Source organism: Ranitomeya imitator, chromosome 2 (genome assembly GCF_032444005.1).
Source record: "Ranitomeya imitator isolate aRanImi1 chromosome 2, aRanImi1.pri, whole genome shotgun sequence".
NCBI classification, from domain to species: domain Eukaryota; kingdom Metazoa; phylum Chordata; class Amphibia; order Anura; family Dendrobatidae; genus Ranitomeya; species Ranitomeya imitator.
Window position 1 is genome coordinate 510154253 of NC_091283.1, and position 14042 is coordinate 510168294.

At 45.2% G+C, this 14042-nt stretch overlaps 1 protein-coding gene across 1 annotated transcript; it reads left to right on the plus strand.

Moving 5' to 3' along the window:
* Window positions 1-5277: 5277 nt before the first annotated feature.
* On the plus strand, window positions 5278-11849 carry ARL5C (ARF like GTPase 5C). The gene is made up of 6 exons (XM_069751680.1): window positions 5278-5466; window positions 6599-6659; window positions 7114-7261; window positions 7753-7836; window positions 8371-8522; window positions 10850-11849. The coding sequence occupies exons 1-6, from the start codon at window positions 5421-5423 to the stop codon at window positions 10896-10898; spliced, it is 540 nt and encodes a 179-aa protein (XP_069607781.1). The 5' UTR covers window positions 5278-5420; the 3' UTR covers window positions 10899-11849.
* Window positions 11850-14042: the final 2193 nt, after the last annotated feature.

Genomic DNA, 14042 nt, shown 5'->3' on the forward strand with positions numbered 1-14042 from the left:
GTTAAAAAAAAAAAAATTAAAATAAAAAATAGTTATATACTCACCCGCCGGGATCCAGCGAAGCTCTGGCGATGCCATCTTCCGTTCCCAGGATACATTGCGAAATTACCCAGAAGACTTAGCGGTCTCGCAAGACCGCTAAGTCTTCTGGGTAATTTCGCAATGCATCTCTGGGAACGGAAGATGGCGGCAGCCGTGCGCGCCTGGGCGGACTACGGAAGCTGAGAATAGCAGGTTTTTGTTTTTTTTTTATTATTTTTAACATTACATCTTTTTACTATTGATGCTGCATAGGCAGCATCAATAGTAAAAAGTTGGGGACACACAGGGTTAATAGCAGCGTTAACGGAGTGCGTTACCCGCGTCATAACGCGGTCCGTTACCGCTGGCATTAACCCTGTGTGAGCGGTGACTGGAGGGGAGTATGCGGGCGCCGGGCACTGACTGCAGGGGAGTAGGGAGGGACTAATCGGACTGTGTCCGTCGCTGATTGGTTGCGGCAGCCATGACAGGCAGCTGGCGAGACCAACCAGCGACTTGGGATTTCCGTGACAGAAAGAAAGACAGACAGAAAGACGAAAGTGACCCTTAGACAATTATATAGTAGATACAGTGAATGCTAAGGCCATAAATTCCATTTCCTCTGCTCTATAGTCATCAGTCATAACTGGCATCTTCTAATTCACACCAGCACATACTGTACACCTAATATACATACATACCAGGTCATGTACTTCTCATCCGCTCCCAATAGGTGTACATGTACCTCACATTTCCGAATACACATAGATCAGGGCTTGAACTTCTCATCACCTCCTACAGTAATTCTACATGTACCTCACATGTCCTAATAGACACACACTAAGGCATGTACCTTTCATCTTCCAATACACAGTCACTAAGACCTGTACCTATTACACAGGCTATACAACATATACTGTACCTCACACACCAGTATTTGGTCAGTTTTTTACCTCAGTATTTGTAAGCCTAAACCAGGAGTGGAACAATCAGAGGAAAAGTATAATAGAAATAAGTCACTACTTCAGGATTTATCACCCACTTCTGGTTTTGACTTACAAATACTGAGGTAAAAAACTCACCAAATACTCAACGTGTGAACATGGCCTTAGAAGCACACATCTAATAGGCATAACTCCACCTCAGCTCTTGTCATACTATGTCACTTTACAATTGTGAATGTTCTGATAATTATACGTAGGCATCACACTCACTTCTACCATTGTTACATAAAATCACCATGCATTTCGCAGACTCAATGTTCTTGGGCTCAGAGCACACAGCCATCTCCCGAGGAACACACGTGCAGCCACTAGTGTGTGTAACCACATAACTAGTTTATCCAGCACATGAGCAGCTGACATAGCTGGCAATACATCTGTGCTTTATACAAGCGTCAGGCAGGAATTTTGGTTCTTCCCAGCACTCAAGGGCATTCCCGGTAACCACAGCTAAATCAGCGAGGGGCTTTTTAGAGACCCTCCATAAAAAAACATAACTTTGAGAGATCTAGAGACAACTATAAAGTCTCCATATTGCCTTTGTATACAGAAAATGAGTGTATTATTTCTACAGGTTGGCCCATGAAAAAGTAGCCTTCCTCCAATAACAGTGCCAAGCTCTCTGGAAGAGGCCGTAGCCCCTCGCACTCTGGTGACCTGGTGTCGCTTCGTAAGGGTCCAGCTTTAGTTTGGCTTCCTGTTCAATTTTTCGGTGCACACTGTGTCAGAAAGATGGCAGTGTTCTCCTTGGAACAGCAAATAGTGATTGTGGAAGGCTAAGTGCGAAGCAGATGGATTAAGGAAACGCAAGGGCCCTTCGCCGACTATTACCCAGGAACATGAAGCCTATTGAGTAACAAAAAAGAGGTGCTGGGATCCAAATTTTGCAAATTCATATATCAGAAAGTTTATTGACACATAATAAAATTACAATGATACACATATTATTACCCATAAGATAAGTACCGTATCTATAAAGAAAATTACACGGATACATTAACAGAAAAAAACACTTGAAATAGATCACTCTGTTTGTAATGACTCTATATATGAGTTTCAGTTTTTCTATTGAAGAACTGAAATAAATTAACTTTTTGATGATATGCTAATTTTGTGAGATGCGCCTGAATATCCCCATTCTGCAGTTGTTCTTTAATGTATAGGAAAAAAGTAAACCACTATAATCTCACCAGGGGTGAACAGAGAATTCATGGGGCCCCATAGCAAAAGTATAATGCACTCCCCATAGTCCTCCATAAAGCATAATGCACTCCCCATAGTCCTCCATACTGTATAATGCACCCCTCATAGTCTTTACTATAGTATAATGACCCCTCATAGTCCTCCATGTAGTATAATGCACTCCCAATAGTCCTAGAAAAAAATATAATGCACCATCCATAATCCTCCAAACAGTATAATGAGCCCCCATAGTCCTCCATACAGTATAATGCACAGCCCATGGTCATCCATTTAATATAATGCACAGCCAAAAGTCATCCACGTAGTATAATGCACAGTTCATAGCACTACATGTAGTATAATGCACAGCCCACGGTCCTCCATATAGTATAATGCGCAGCCTATCTTGGTATATGTTCCCCATCCTGGTATATGTTCATTCATCGTGGTATATGGCCCCATTCTGGTATATATACCCCATCCTGGTACATGGCCCACAACCTAGAACATGGCCACCATCCTGGTATTTGTCCCTCATCCTGGTATATGTCTCCATACTGGCACAAGGCCATCATCCTTATACATGGCCCGCATTGTGGTATATAGCCCCCATCCTGGTATATGCTGCTCATCATTGTATATGTCCTCCATCCTGGTTTATGGTCCCCATCTTGGTATATGTCCCCCATCCTGGTATATGGCCATCATCCTGGTACATGGCCCCCATCCTGGTATTGGTATATGTTCCCATCCTGGTATATGTCCCCATCCTGATTTTCCCCCCATCCTGGTATATGCCCCTCATCACTGCATATGTCATCCATCCTGGTATATGTCTCATCCTGGGCCCCATACTGTTAAATGTTCCCCATCCTGATATATGACCCTAACCTGGTATACGTCCCCATCCTGGTATATGGCCCTCATCCTGGAATATTGCCACCATCCTGGTATGTGGTCCTGCTGTTGTTCGATTCACAGAAAAAAAAACACAAAATGTGCCTCCTCAATTTCTCAGCGCTCCCACGCCCGTGCGGCGTCCACTTCCAGCACCAGCAGCTGACCTTGGCATGCAGCGGGAGCACATGATGTCACTGCCATGCACCCCCTGGTCACATGCACGCTGACATCATCTGCTGGCCTCTGATTGGCCCGCAGTGTATATTGCTGCACAGACCTGATGGGTCTGTTTTGCTGCAACACACTTCAGCTGAATGTGGGTCTGAGGACGAACACACCCAGCTTGAAGTAGGGGCTATCGGCGGCGGCCCCTCACCCGCCGGGCCCAGTAGTTATGACCCAGGGAACCATTTAATATGGTTCTGCAGAGCCCAAATCTGGGGTTCACTGCAGGTGTCAGCGGTTGGATGTCCATTGATTAGTAAGTTATCCCCTATCCTATAGAATGGAAATAACTTTACATTTTGCCCATGCTTCCTTAAAGGGAACCTGACAGCTGAAGCATGCTATCCATGATCCTGCACCATTTCAGTAAAAAACATACTTTAAGAGCCCCCAGGGACAGAGCAGCACGGGAAACTAGAAGGACTGACGGGTCCCTGAAAGCTCTTCTCCACCAGCTCCCTTTGACTGACAGGTCTCTCCCTGCATGCACTTCCCCACAGAAGTGCGAGGGGAGAAGCCACCGGGGACCTGCCTGTCCATACAATATAGAGCCACAATAAATAAATCTCTGCGTGACTTCCCATATAGGTACCCGCCCTACAAATTATCGCAACTACAGATGATATAAGGCAGAGGCTTTCCTGAGTGGACGAATACTGGGAATTTCCTAGAATTATGTCTTCTCAATTTTCCATTCTCTGCTCAGGAAGTTAAGCTTAGCTTTCCCTAATTGTGTAACAATTACTATTTATAAGTATTAGTATAGAGGAACTGTCTTCACATTTGGGGAAACTATTGTCTACCTTAAAGGGAATGTGTCAGCAGAATTTTACACCCGAAACGATTTGTATAAGCTTGAAACACAATTGCACAATACCTTTAAGTGGCCAGTCCGTTCTTCCACTATTGATAATGGAATGATATGCATATGGAGGATCTGAAGCCTATGTCACTCCAGCTCTATTCCCCGGCCAGCGCCATCTCCTCCTGCGTGACTGACAGCTCCTTACTGAAATCACACAACAGGAGGAGGAGGCACTGGGGGGGGGGGGGGGGTTGGCAGAGCTGGAGTGACAGAGGTTTCAGATCTACACCTCATTCGCATATAAAGTTTGCATCTCGGCTTTGGGAAAATGGCCGCCGCGATCTCTTCTGCGCATGTGCGGCTTCCTGCGGCCATTTTCCTGAAGCCCCGTGCAGCAGAGCACTCCATCAGCGCACGCGCGGCCCCAGGAAGATGGCCGCCCCCACCGATGACAGAGGGTAATAGCGCAGATCGCGCGCTGCTTCTTCACGTGCGCGCAGTGGATTCGTCACTTGGACATGCGCACACCACTACGCCACCAACGGAAAGCTGGGGAAGAAAAGAGCGATGTCACCACGCCCACCTGACCTGACCAGCCTGATTGACAGGCGAAAACGGCAACTTTGGTAAGTTATTTCTCAGCATAGGTGGGGAATCGGGGTACACTACATACACTATAGTAACGCACAGCGCAGGCCCTATTTAACAGTATTTATAGCTCAATCTCAAAAAACGGGGTGACAGGTTCCCTTTAAAGCGACCATTTAATCCTCAGGTATATTTACTGCAGTGGGGTCAGGTCGGCCCCTGTGGGGTGTCCTCCCATTTCATTCTACAGCCACAAGATCAGGGTCACGTTAGTAACAGTATAGAAGGAGCAGAGCGCCTCAGGAAGAAGAGGGAGGAAGTCAGCAGGCAGCAGCCTCGTCAGTGCGGAGGAGCAGAGCGCCTCAGGAGTCAGGGGGCGCCTTCTACAAGAGGGAGGAAGTCAGCAGGCAGCACTCAGCAGCTCGTCAGTGTGACGTCATCAGCTCGTTCCCTCCCCGATACTTCTAGCGAACACCGCGGCCCCGCCCCCAATCTCCTTACCCAGTCACTGACGTCACGGGGACTCCACCGGAACGTACCGATAGGCGGGGCTTCCGACTACGTCACTGCTGTTTAAATACTCTGAAGAGCAGATCGCTGTATATCGTCGGCTTGCGAGAATCACATCGCGACAGACAGATCGCGGGCGGCGCCTCCACTATCGATCGCTCGGCTGGATTATCCTGTGAACTACAAGGATGGGGCAACTGTTTACTAGACTCATGAGCATCTTCGGTAACAAAGGTAGGAAGAAGAGCCCTTCACTTACCGGAGATCCGGAAACCCGGATTATCCCTTAATAGGGATTGGGATTGACGGGTCTGTTAACTGAGAGATACTTGTGGCTAATATACGTGTGTGTGTGTGTATATATATATATATATGTGTGTGTATATTATATGGTTTAGCCATTGATGTGCTCTCCTATTGATTGGATGGGGTGCATAAATACTATTTTTCTCCTTTTACATATCACTGAGACTTGTAGTTCTTCCTATATCCTTGCATGGTTATCACCGTAACCCCCTAGAATAAGTCGTCATCCCGGTGACACAGGATCTTGCATCACTTTCTGTATTTGTGACGCCGTTGTGCAATGTCCATTCACCTAGTGACTGATATTTTGCATATAATCTGAGGAATCAGATTATAGTTAGTGATAACTAGTTATAATCCACTGCATTGCTCCAACAATTCCTGTCCTGTACACAATGGGCAAAGCAGAATCACCCCCATAATATTGTGGGGACCCCCCATCCACATACACTCATTAGACCTCACAGATTACAGATCTGCTTGGACAGTGATTGTGGTCCTGATACTCCGGGCCCCTCCATACAACAAGCTGGGGGCCATTATTGTGCCTTCCGGCCTTTGTGCCCCTCCAGTGTCTGCTCTTCACCTCTCCCCCGCTCTATTATCTGGGTGTGAATAGGATTCTTGTCCTGGTGTTTTTCTGCCATAGAGGAGGGGGCGCCTGTTGGGAGAGTTCTGTTCTTGGCGAGTTCCTCTCCCTCTTGGCCCTGGCTGTTCTCTGAGTTCAGACATCGCTCACATTCCATTCTCTCCACATCTGTCTCTAGGGGAGGAAGGAGTCCTGTTTGTCAGTCGTCCATGCAGATCCTAGGAATACATATAATGGCGGTGATTTGTCCTGCTGAATATGTATTCTCCCCTGTCTGCGCTATGTGTGGCATGTGATGGCCGTGGCATACGTCACAGGTTGCACAGAATTGTAGCTGGCACTCTGGTTAGTGAAGGTCGGCCACATCAATGGGCATAAAACCAGATCACAGCGGCCACGTTTCCTGCGTGTAACATGACAGCTCCGTTCTGGATAGATAAACCATAACCACTATTTGTCTCTTTTCCACAGAGCACAAAGTCATCATTGTTGGGCTGGACAATGCTGGGAAGACCACCATCCTGTACCAATTGTGAGTATTCCCACCCCCAGCAGATGGTCCAGGGACAATAGAGGAAATGACTGACACTTGTCCAGTTAGGAGATGGCACTCAGCGGGGTATGAAAACAGCAGATTGTGATCAGTAGGGCTCTTCACTGCTGTATGACCTGTTGTCCGCCTAGAAAGGTCTATTCTTTGTGACCACGAGGCGGTGAAAATGGCTGTGATTGTGCCCTTTTCTACAGCAGTGATCCACACACCTGCTCCAAGAACTTTCTCCCCCAGCAGACCACCTCAGTACATGTGACCAGATACAGCTTTTCCAGAGATGAGGGACCATTGATCTATGGCTAAATGGGTGCACGCAGAAAAAAATGGTCTCCGGCGGCACTGAGCGATAGATTTCCATTGTGGTCTCCTCAGTACAGTACAAGTGCTCCTTTATCTATGCGGTCTCTAGAAAACGATCCCTTCTCTTTTCCAGTCTTATGAATGAAGTGGTTCATACAGCGCCCACTATTGGCAGTAACGTAGAAGAGATTGTCATGCGGAACACACACTTCCTGATGTGGGATATTGGGGGGCAGGAGACCCTTCGAGCAACATGGAACAGTTACTACTCCAATACTGAGGTAAGGGATCAGGCACGCTCCTTAGAAATATGTTGGGCTAAACGTTCAGCTGTCAGTAAGAGGCTCTACTGACATGGTGTCTTATGGCCGCTTGCCAGGTATTGTTCACACCCAGCAAATAGCGGGCATTCCGCTTATTCCAATTAATAGGACAGATGCACAAAACCTGGCAAGGGGCTGTTGGATGCCACGTCAGTATCGCCTACAGCAGTGATCGCTGCTGGATCTCTAGGCAAAGGTGTTCTAGAGACTGCTGGAGACGAGGCGTTTCTTTGTACTTCTATTATCGGATGTGGCAAGAATGTCCACTGGAGGTCCCCAAGCAATGGGCCAAGTTTGAGAATTATATTATAGCATTGCAATTTCTGTATTTATCTAATATCACTTTTAAAAATGGCTGCTTCACTTTGAGCCTTTCTGGGGCAATGATGGACACATTCCTCTAGTCTGCCGTGGCCTCCACTCTGATGGTCTGTGTGTTTCATTTTCAGTTTGTCATTCTGGTGATTGACAGCACTGATCGAGAACGCTTGCCAGAGACGCGGGATGAGCTGTACAAGATGCTGGCTCATGAGGTGAGTCATCCGCCCACTTTTCTATAGATCTTATGCTGGGTCTTCACGGTTACTGAATAAGTCGGTCTTAATGAATTAGGAGGGTCTCCAGCAGGGAGACAAGGAGTCCCCACCATTTCAATGCCAGGTTAGAAATACATGAAGCAACAGCCCAAACAAGAGCAGACTCTCATTGTAGTCATTCATTAGTCCTACAGATCCCCTAATGAATGATGGTTTTGTGCGGGCTGTTTTGCAAAGGCTAAGCATATACAGCATATCCTGCCAAAGCGACATGTGCAAAAGAAATCATTAATTCAAGCATAATAAGTGTTTGTGCACATGGCGTTGTTTGTTTTTTTTGCTCAGTTTTCAGAGCTGGAACTGAGCAGAACCTCCAAGTTTTCAATGAATATTTGTAAAGTTTTTGCTCCAAAAAAGCTCCCTAAAAATAAAAAAATAAAAAATTATATATATATATATATATATATATATATATCTCCCTTTAGCTGTTTTTTATTTTCTGCTTCTGAACAATTGTCCTTCTCCGCATAGGACCTGCAGAACGCAGCCGTGTTAATCTTTGCAAACAAACAGGATGTGAAGGATTCCATGTCAGCCACGGAGATCTCCACCATGTTGGCACTTAGCGCTATCAAAGACAGAGCCTGGCACATTCAGGGTTGCTGTGCGCTCACTGGAGAAGGGTAAGTCAGCTTCTTATGGGCTGTGCAATATACTACGTGGACATGCATATTCTAGAATACCAGATGCGTTAGAATCGGGCCACCAGCTAGTATAATCATCAATGTACTAATATGGCCACTGATGTAAAAATAAATACTCACCTTCCCGTCGCTCCCCTGCCATGCGTCATCCTCTTGTCAAGCTGACTTCAGCATACAACCGGAGCGTATAACATCACTATCATGTCCCCCTTAACATGCACGCTAATGTCAGCTGCTGGCCTCTGATTGGCCGGCAGTATGAATTGTCGTGCACTTGAAATTGTTTCAAAAAATGAAATATTTTTCCCATAAAATTATTTCAATTACACATGTTTTGTTATACACATGTTTATTTCCTTTGTGTGTATTGGAACAGCACAAAAAAAGAGGCAAACGAGCAAATTGGACAGAATTTAACACAAATCTCCCACCCCCAAAACAGGCCAGACAAAATTGTTGACACCTTTCCAAAATTGTAGGTAAACCTATTTGTTTCAAGCATGTGATGCTCGTTAAAACTCACCTGTGGCAAATAGCAGGCGTTGGCAATATGAAAATTACACCTGAAACCATGTAAAAAGAGAAGTTGTCTCTATCTTTGCATTGTTTGTCTGTGTGTGCCACACTAAGCATGGAGAACAGAAAGAGGAGAAGAGAATTCTCTGAGCATTAGGGCTTGTTTTCACTTGCGAGGAACACGTCCGTGTCTCGCATGTGGAAACGAAGCTCTGGCGCCGGCACTCCGGAGCGGCCGCATAGCAACACATGGAGCCGCACGCTCCGCTCCGGAGTGCTGGCGCCAGAGCTTCGTTTCCACATGCAAGACACGGACGTGTTTCTCGCAAATGGAAACAAGCCCTTACAAGTAGAGCTGAGTTAATTTCCTTGGGTCCCCGCTTATTCGGCAAGCTATAGCGCTTGCCAAATAAGCTGCAGAGGGATCCCGGCTTCCTGGATCGCTCCAGCTAGTCAGCTGTCCGGCACTGCGTCAGCATGTGTCGCAGCTGTGCGTTAGGAGTCTCGCATGTTAATACCTGGCATTGCCGCCGCCACTCAGGAGCGTAGCGTGCGGCCGCATAGCAATACATGGAGCCGCACGCTCCGCTCCTGAGTGACGGCGGTAATGCCAAGTATTAACATGCGAGAATCGGCCGTATTTCTCGCATGCGTGATCCCGGCCTTAGAGAGGGAAGCCAAATCTTAACCCCAGCAGTCACTGAAATAATGTAGGAATGAGAATTCCGAGCCTGGTTCAGCATCTACAATGTCCTTTCTAAATATGTATCTTTACACCCTAATCACTTTTTAATATTGTTTATTATAAAATACCCTGCACTTCTCCATATTAAGCTAATCCTAAATGTTTTGGAGTTTTTTTACAACATGTAGTGGCGTGCCACTTGCCATAAATCTGTAGCATTACTGCTACTCATATAAATTCAGTGTTTCTTACTAGAAAGAAAGTTGCAAGAACCCTGATAAAGTCAGACATCTTATCACAAGTATCTTTGCTGTAAATTATTCAGTGAATACAAACAAGTCTCTGCCCAAGCTTCAAGTAGCCACACGAGGTCTGCCTAATCACATGTATAGGGTGGCATTAAAAATTGCTTCTGATGATCAGATTTATGACAGCAAGAGAAAGAAAGGATCAACCCCACTGTGTTAGCATATTTAATTTCCCAGAGGCAGGAAGATGCTTTACCCTGGCATGTCACTCTCCATAACGAGAAATATTACCCCTTAAACCTGTCCGAGTCCTGTCCTGTAATACAGCCAGATCTCATGCTATGCACTGAGGAGGTGCAACACCCCGAAACACGTGTCCGAATATTGAGATTCTGGTTTGGCTTTTAACCCAAGTCATGTGACCAGGCTCGTTAAAGGGCTGATTGACTTTTAGGATTGCTACTTACAATAGGTGGCACTAGAGTTCAAGTCCTCTTCCTCTCTGAGGCAATTTGCATCAGGACTAACTGGCACAGCAATAATTCTGGGGTCAGGCCAATTTGTCACTATAGACTTCTGACTCTATGGCAAACCTAAGGGGCAAGGTGCTTGCATCTACGTAAATGTGAGATTACTTTTTTTTTAATTTGGAGAAAAAAGATGGCTTTAAATTTGTATCTGGCAAACCTATTGCAACACTCAGCAGAAAGAAGTGTAAGAGTTTAATAGAACTTCTCCCTTGTAAAATCTATAATTTGTGACTATTGCAGAACACTGCGAGGGTTGATAGTTTTGCTGAACATTACGTGCCCCCCTCCTAACGTTAATGATTGATCTTGTTTGCTTTTCCTCTACAGGCTGCCTGCTGGATTAGACTGGCTGAAGTCTCAAGTTACCGCAAACTGACTCTGATGGGAGCCTTTATATTTATTTTACATACGCTGGACACTTTTCGTATTACTTTTGTACAAAATTGACTCCTTTTTATACAGACCTTTTTTTTGTGCTTATTTTATGTGAAAAGAGAAGCAGCTGTGGACATCATGACGTGGATTGTGGATATCTCGGGCCAAGAGGGTGGGGAGAGGAACTGCATCAAGTTAACTCAGAATGTGCAAGAACTCAAGATTTCATTTCACGGTACAATAGCAGAGGGACCGAGAAGAAGAATGTTAATGCAACCAGTCATGCCAACTACAGTATATGCATGTAACGTGCAAAACAAAATTGTGGATTTATTCTTGCCACTGCCTCTTAGATTCTGGGGATATTGAGCGGTGAACATTTTCATCCAGCCATGTGTATATTTTTGTAACTCCTATTTGACTACCTCAGCTTTCTCCAAGACTGTTCTGCCTACGGAGCATTTTCTGCTATGAAACGACCCATGTTTGCTTTAAGAGGAACAAGAATTTACATCTGGTTCACATGATAGTAACCACAGCTGCACCACATTTTTTTTTTTTATTAACCCTATTACGTGCTGCGTTTTTTAATCTGTACCTTTCTTTGTTGACAGAGGTCTTAAGTGCACCACAGACCCCTTAGATGGGCAATAGGTTACATTTCCCTCACTGTGTGTATCTATATTTCCCCACCATGTGAAAGTATATTTATTTTGTAAGTCATGACAACCCCTTCCATTCCTTCCGTTAACTCATTAAGTCTCAGACATCTCGAAGAAGGAAGGGTGTTCACTTGTAAGAAAACATTTCATTGGTGCTATGAACCCCGATATGAAGGGGGGATTGTTTTTGTATAGTATTAACCCTTTCTGTGCCTGACTGTGCAGAGTGCTGGCATTGTCTGCACATGGGGCCTCAGTCAGGGAGTATTAAACAATGTTTTATTATTATACCATCTGTGTCTTTTCTTCTTTTAAATTTGGGAAGTGGAGCGTATGGAGAGTTAGACTCTGCACGACTGGAGACAGATGGATAAGTTTGTGCTTAGTCTAAGGGCGTTACCCTTTGTCCTGCCGAAACTGCATATTCTGTACTGATGTAACCTTGGATCATACAGAGCTGGTCTGAAGGTTACACAAAGACGTAAGGGAGTTGGGGACTTCAAGTACAGTCTTGCAGTGCTTAATTATCACGCTGATCATGTGACACCTTGTGAGACAGCGCAGCTTTTGTCCCACTTGTGTGCACATACCATTTTGATGTAACATCACAGATTATAAGGGGTCTATAGATGTGGAGATAATTCTGCCATTGTAGCCAGTTTAGCAGTTGAGATTGATTAATCGTCATGATAATCTGTTTTTCACATGTATGGGCACGTGTTTCCATATTTATTCATTGTGCTAGTGGAGCTTTTAAATCTGTCAGTAGGATCATCCCTCCTATATGGGCATGTAGGTCATAGGAAGCTGAATAACATGATATCTTAATATTTGCGATCCGATGTCTTATTCCAGAGAAATAACTTTTTTTTTATTTAAATGAGCTGTTAAGATCCATGGGTGGCACATAGATCTCACTGAGAGTATACCTCCAGAGCTTATTTTCACTGAAAGGGGGTGTTAACAGTGTGAGACATGTATTGATTGACCGACTGCTCTACTGATATACATGTCACACACTGGTAATGCCCCTTTCATTGAAAATAAGCTCTGGAGGCAGATTTTATGTTCCGCCCAGAGATCTTAAAGGGACACTGTCACCTGAATTTGGAGGAAACAATCTTCAGCCACGGAGGCGGGGTTTTTGGGTTTTTGATTCACCCTTTCCTTACCCGCTGGCTGCATGCTGGCTGCAATATTGGATTGAAGTTCATTCTCTGTCCTCCATAGTACACGCCTGCACAAGGCAAGATTTCCTTGTGCAGGCATGTACTACGGAGGACCGAGAATGAACTGCAATCTAATATTGCAGCCAGCATGCAGCCAGCAGGTAAGGAAAGGGTGAATCAAAAACCCCAAAATCCCGCCCCCATGGCTGAAGATTGTTCCCTCCAAATTCAGGTGACAGTGTCCCTTTAACAGCTAATGTACATATGTGTACAAAAAATGTATAATTCTCTGGAATAAAACATCGGATTTCAGATATCAAAATATCATTTTAATTATCTTTCTATGACCTACAAACCCTTATAAAAAGGCTAAGGAGGGTTGATACTACTAAGATTCCGGCTTTCATGCACCCATCAAGTCTGTGGGTGCTGTTGTGAGTTCTGTGGCTGAGTTCACTTCTGTGGTCACAAGTGGTATTGCAGTCTCTGGGCTTCCTCCCTCAGGTGTTTTGGTGAGCTCGTTGGCTGCCTTGCTATTTAGCTCCACCTGAGTCTGTCTTCCTTGCTCCTTGTCAATGTTCCAGTGTTGGATCTGAGCTACTGCATCTTTCCTTGGGCCTGCTGCTCTGCTAGATAAGTGCTTCTAGTTTGTTTTCTGTTTTTTCTGTCCAGCTTGCTATTAACTTTTGCTGGAAGCTCTGAGAAGCAAAGGGGTGCACCGCCGTGCTGTTAGTTTGGCACGGTGGGTCTTTTTGCCCCTTTGCGTGGTTTTCGTTTTAGGGTTTTTGTAGACTGCATAGTTCTCTTTGCTATCCTCGCTCTGTCTAGAATATCGGGCCTCACTTTGCTGAATCTATTTCATTCCTACGTTTGTCTTTTCATCTTGCTAACAGTCATTATATGTGGGGGGCTGCCTATTCCTTTGGGGTATTTCTCTGAGGTAAGTCAGGCTTGTATTTCTATCTTCAGGCTAGTCAGCTCCTCAGGCAGTGCCGAGTTGCATAGGTAGTGATAGGCGCAATCCACTGCTGCTTATAGTTGTGTGAGGATAGATCAGGTACTGCAGTCTACAGAGATTCCACGTCTCAGAGCTCGTCCTATTGTTTTTGGTTATTGCCAGATCTCTGTATGTGCGCTGATTACTGCACGCTGTGTTGCCTGATTGCCAGCCATAACAGTACAAGGAGCCACACCAATGATTCCCAATAGAGGGAAAAAAGAAATCCTGACATCATTTGTTTTTCTTAGCTCTGTCTTCAGTCTTTTTTTTCCCCTAGACATTAGAGTGCTTCAGGACACAGCTGTGGACATGGA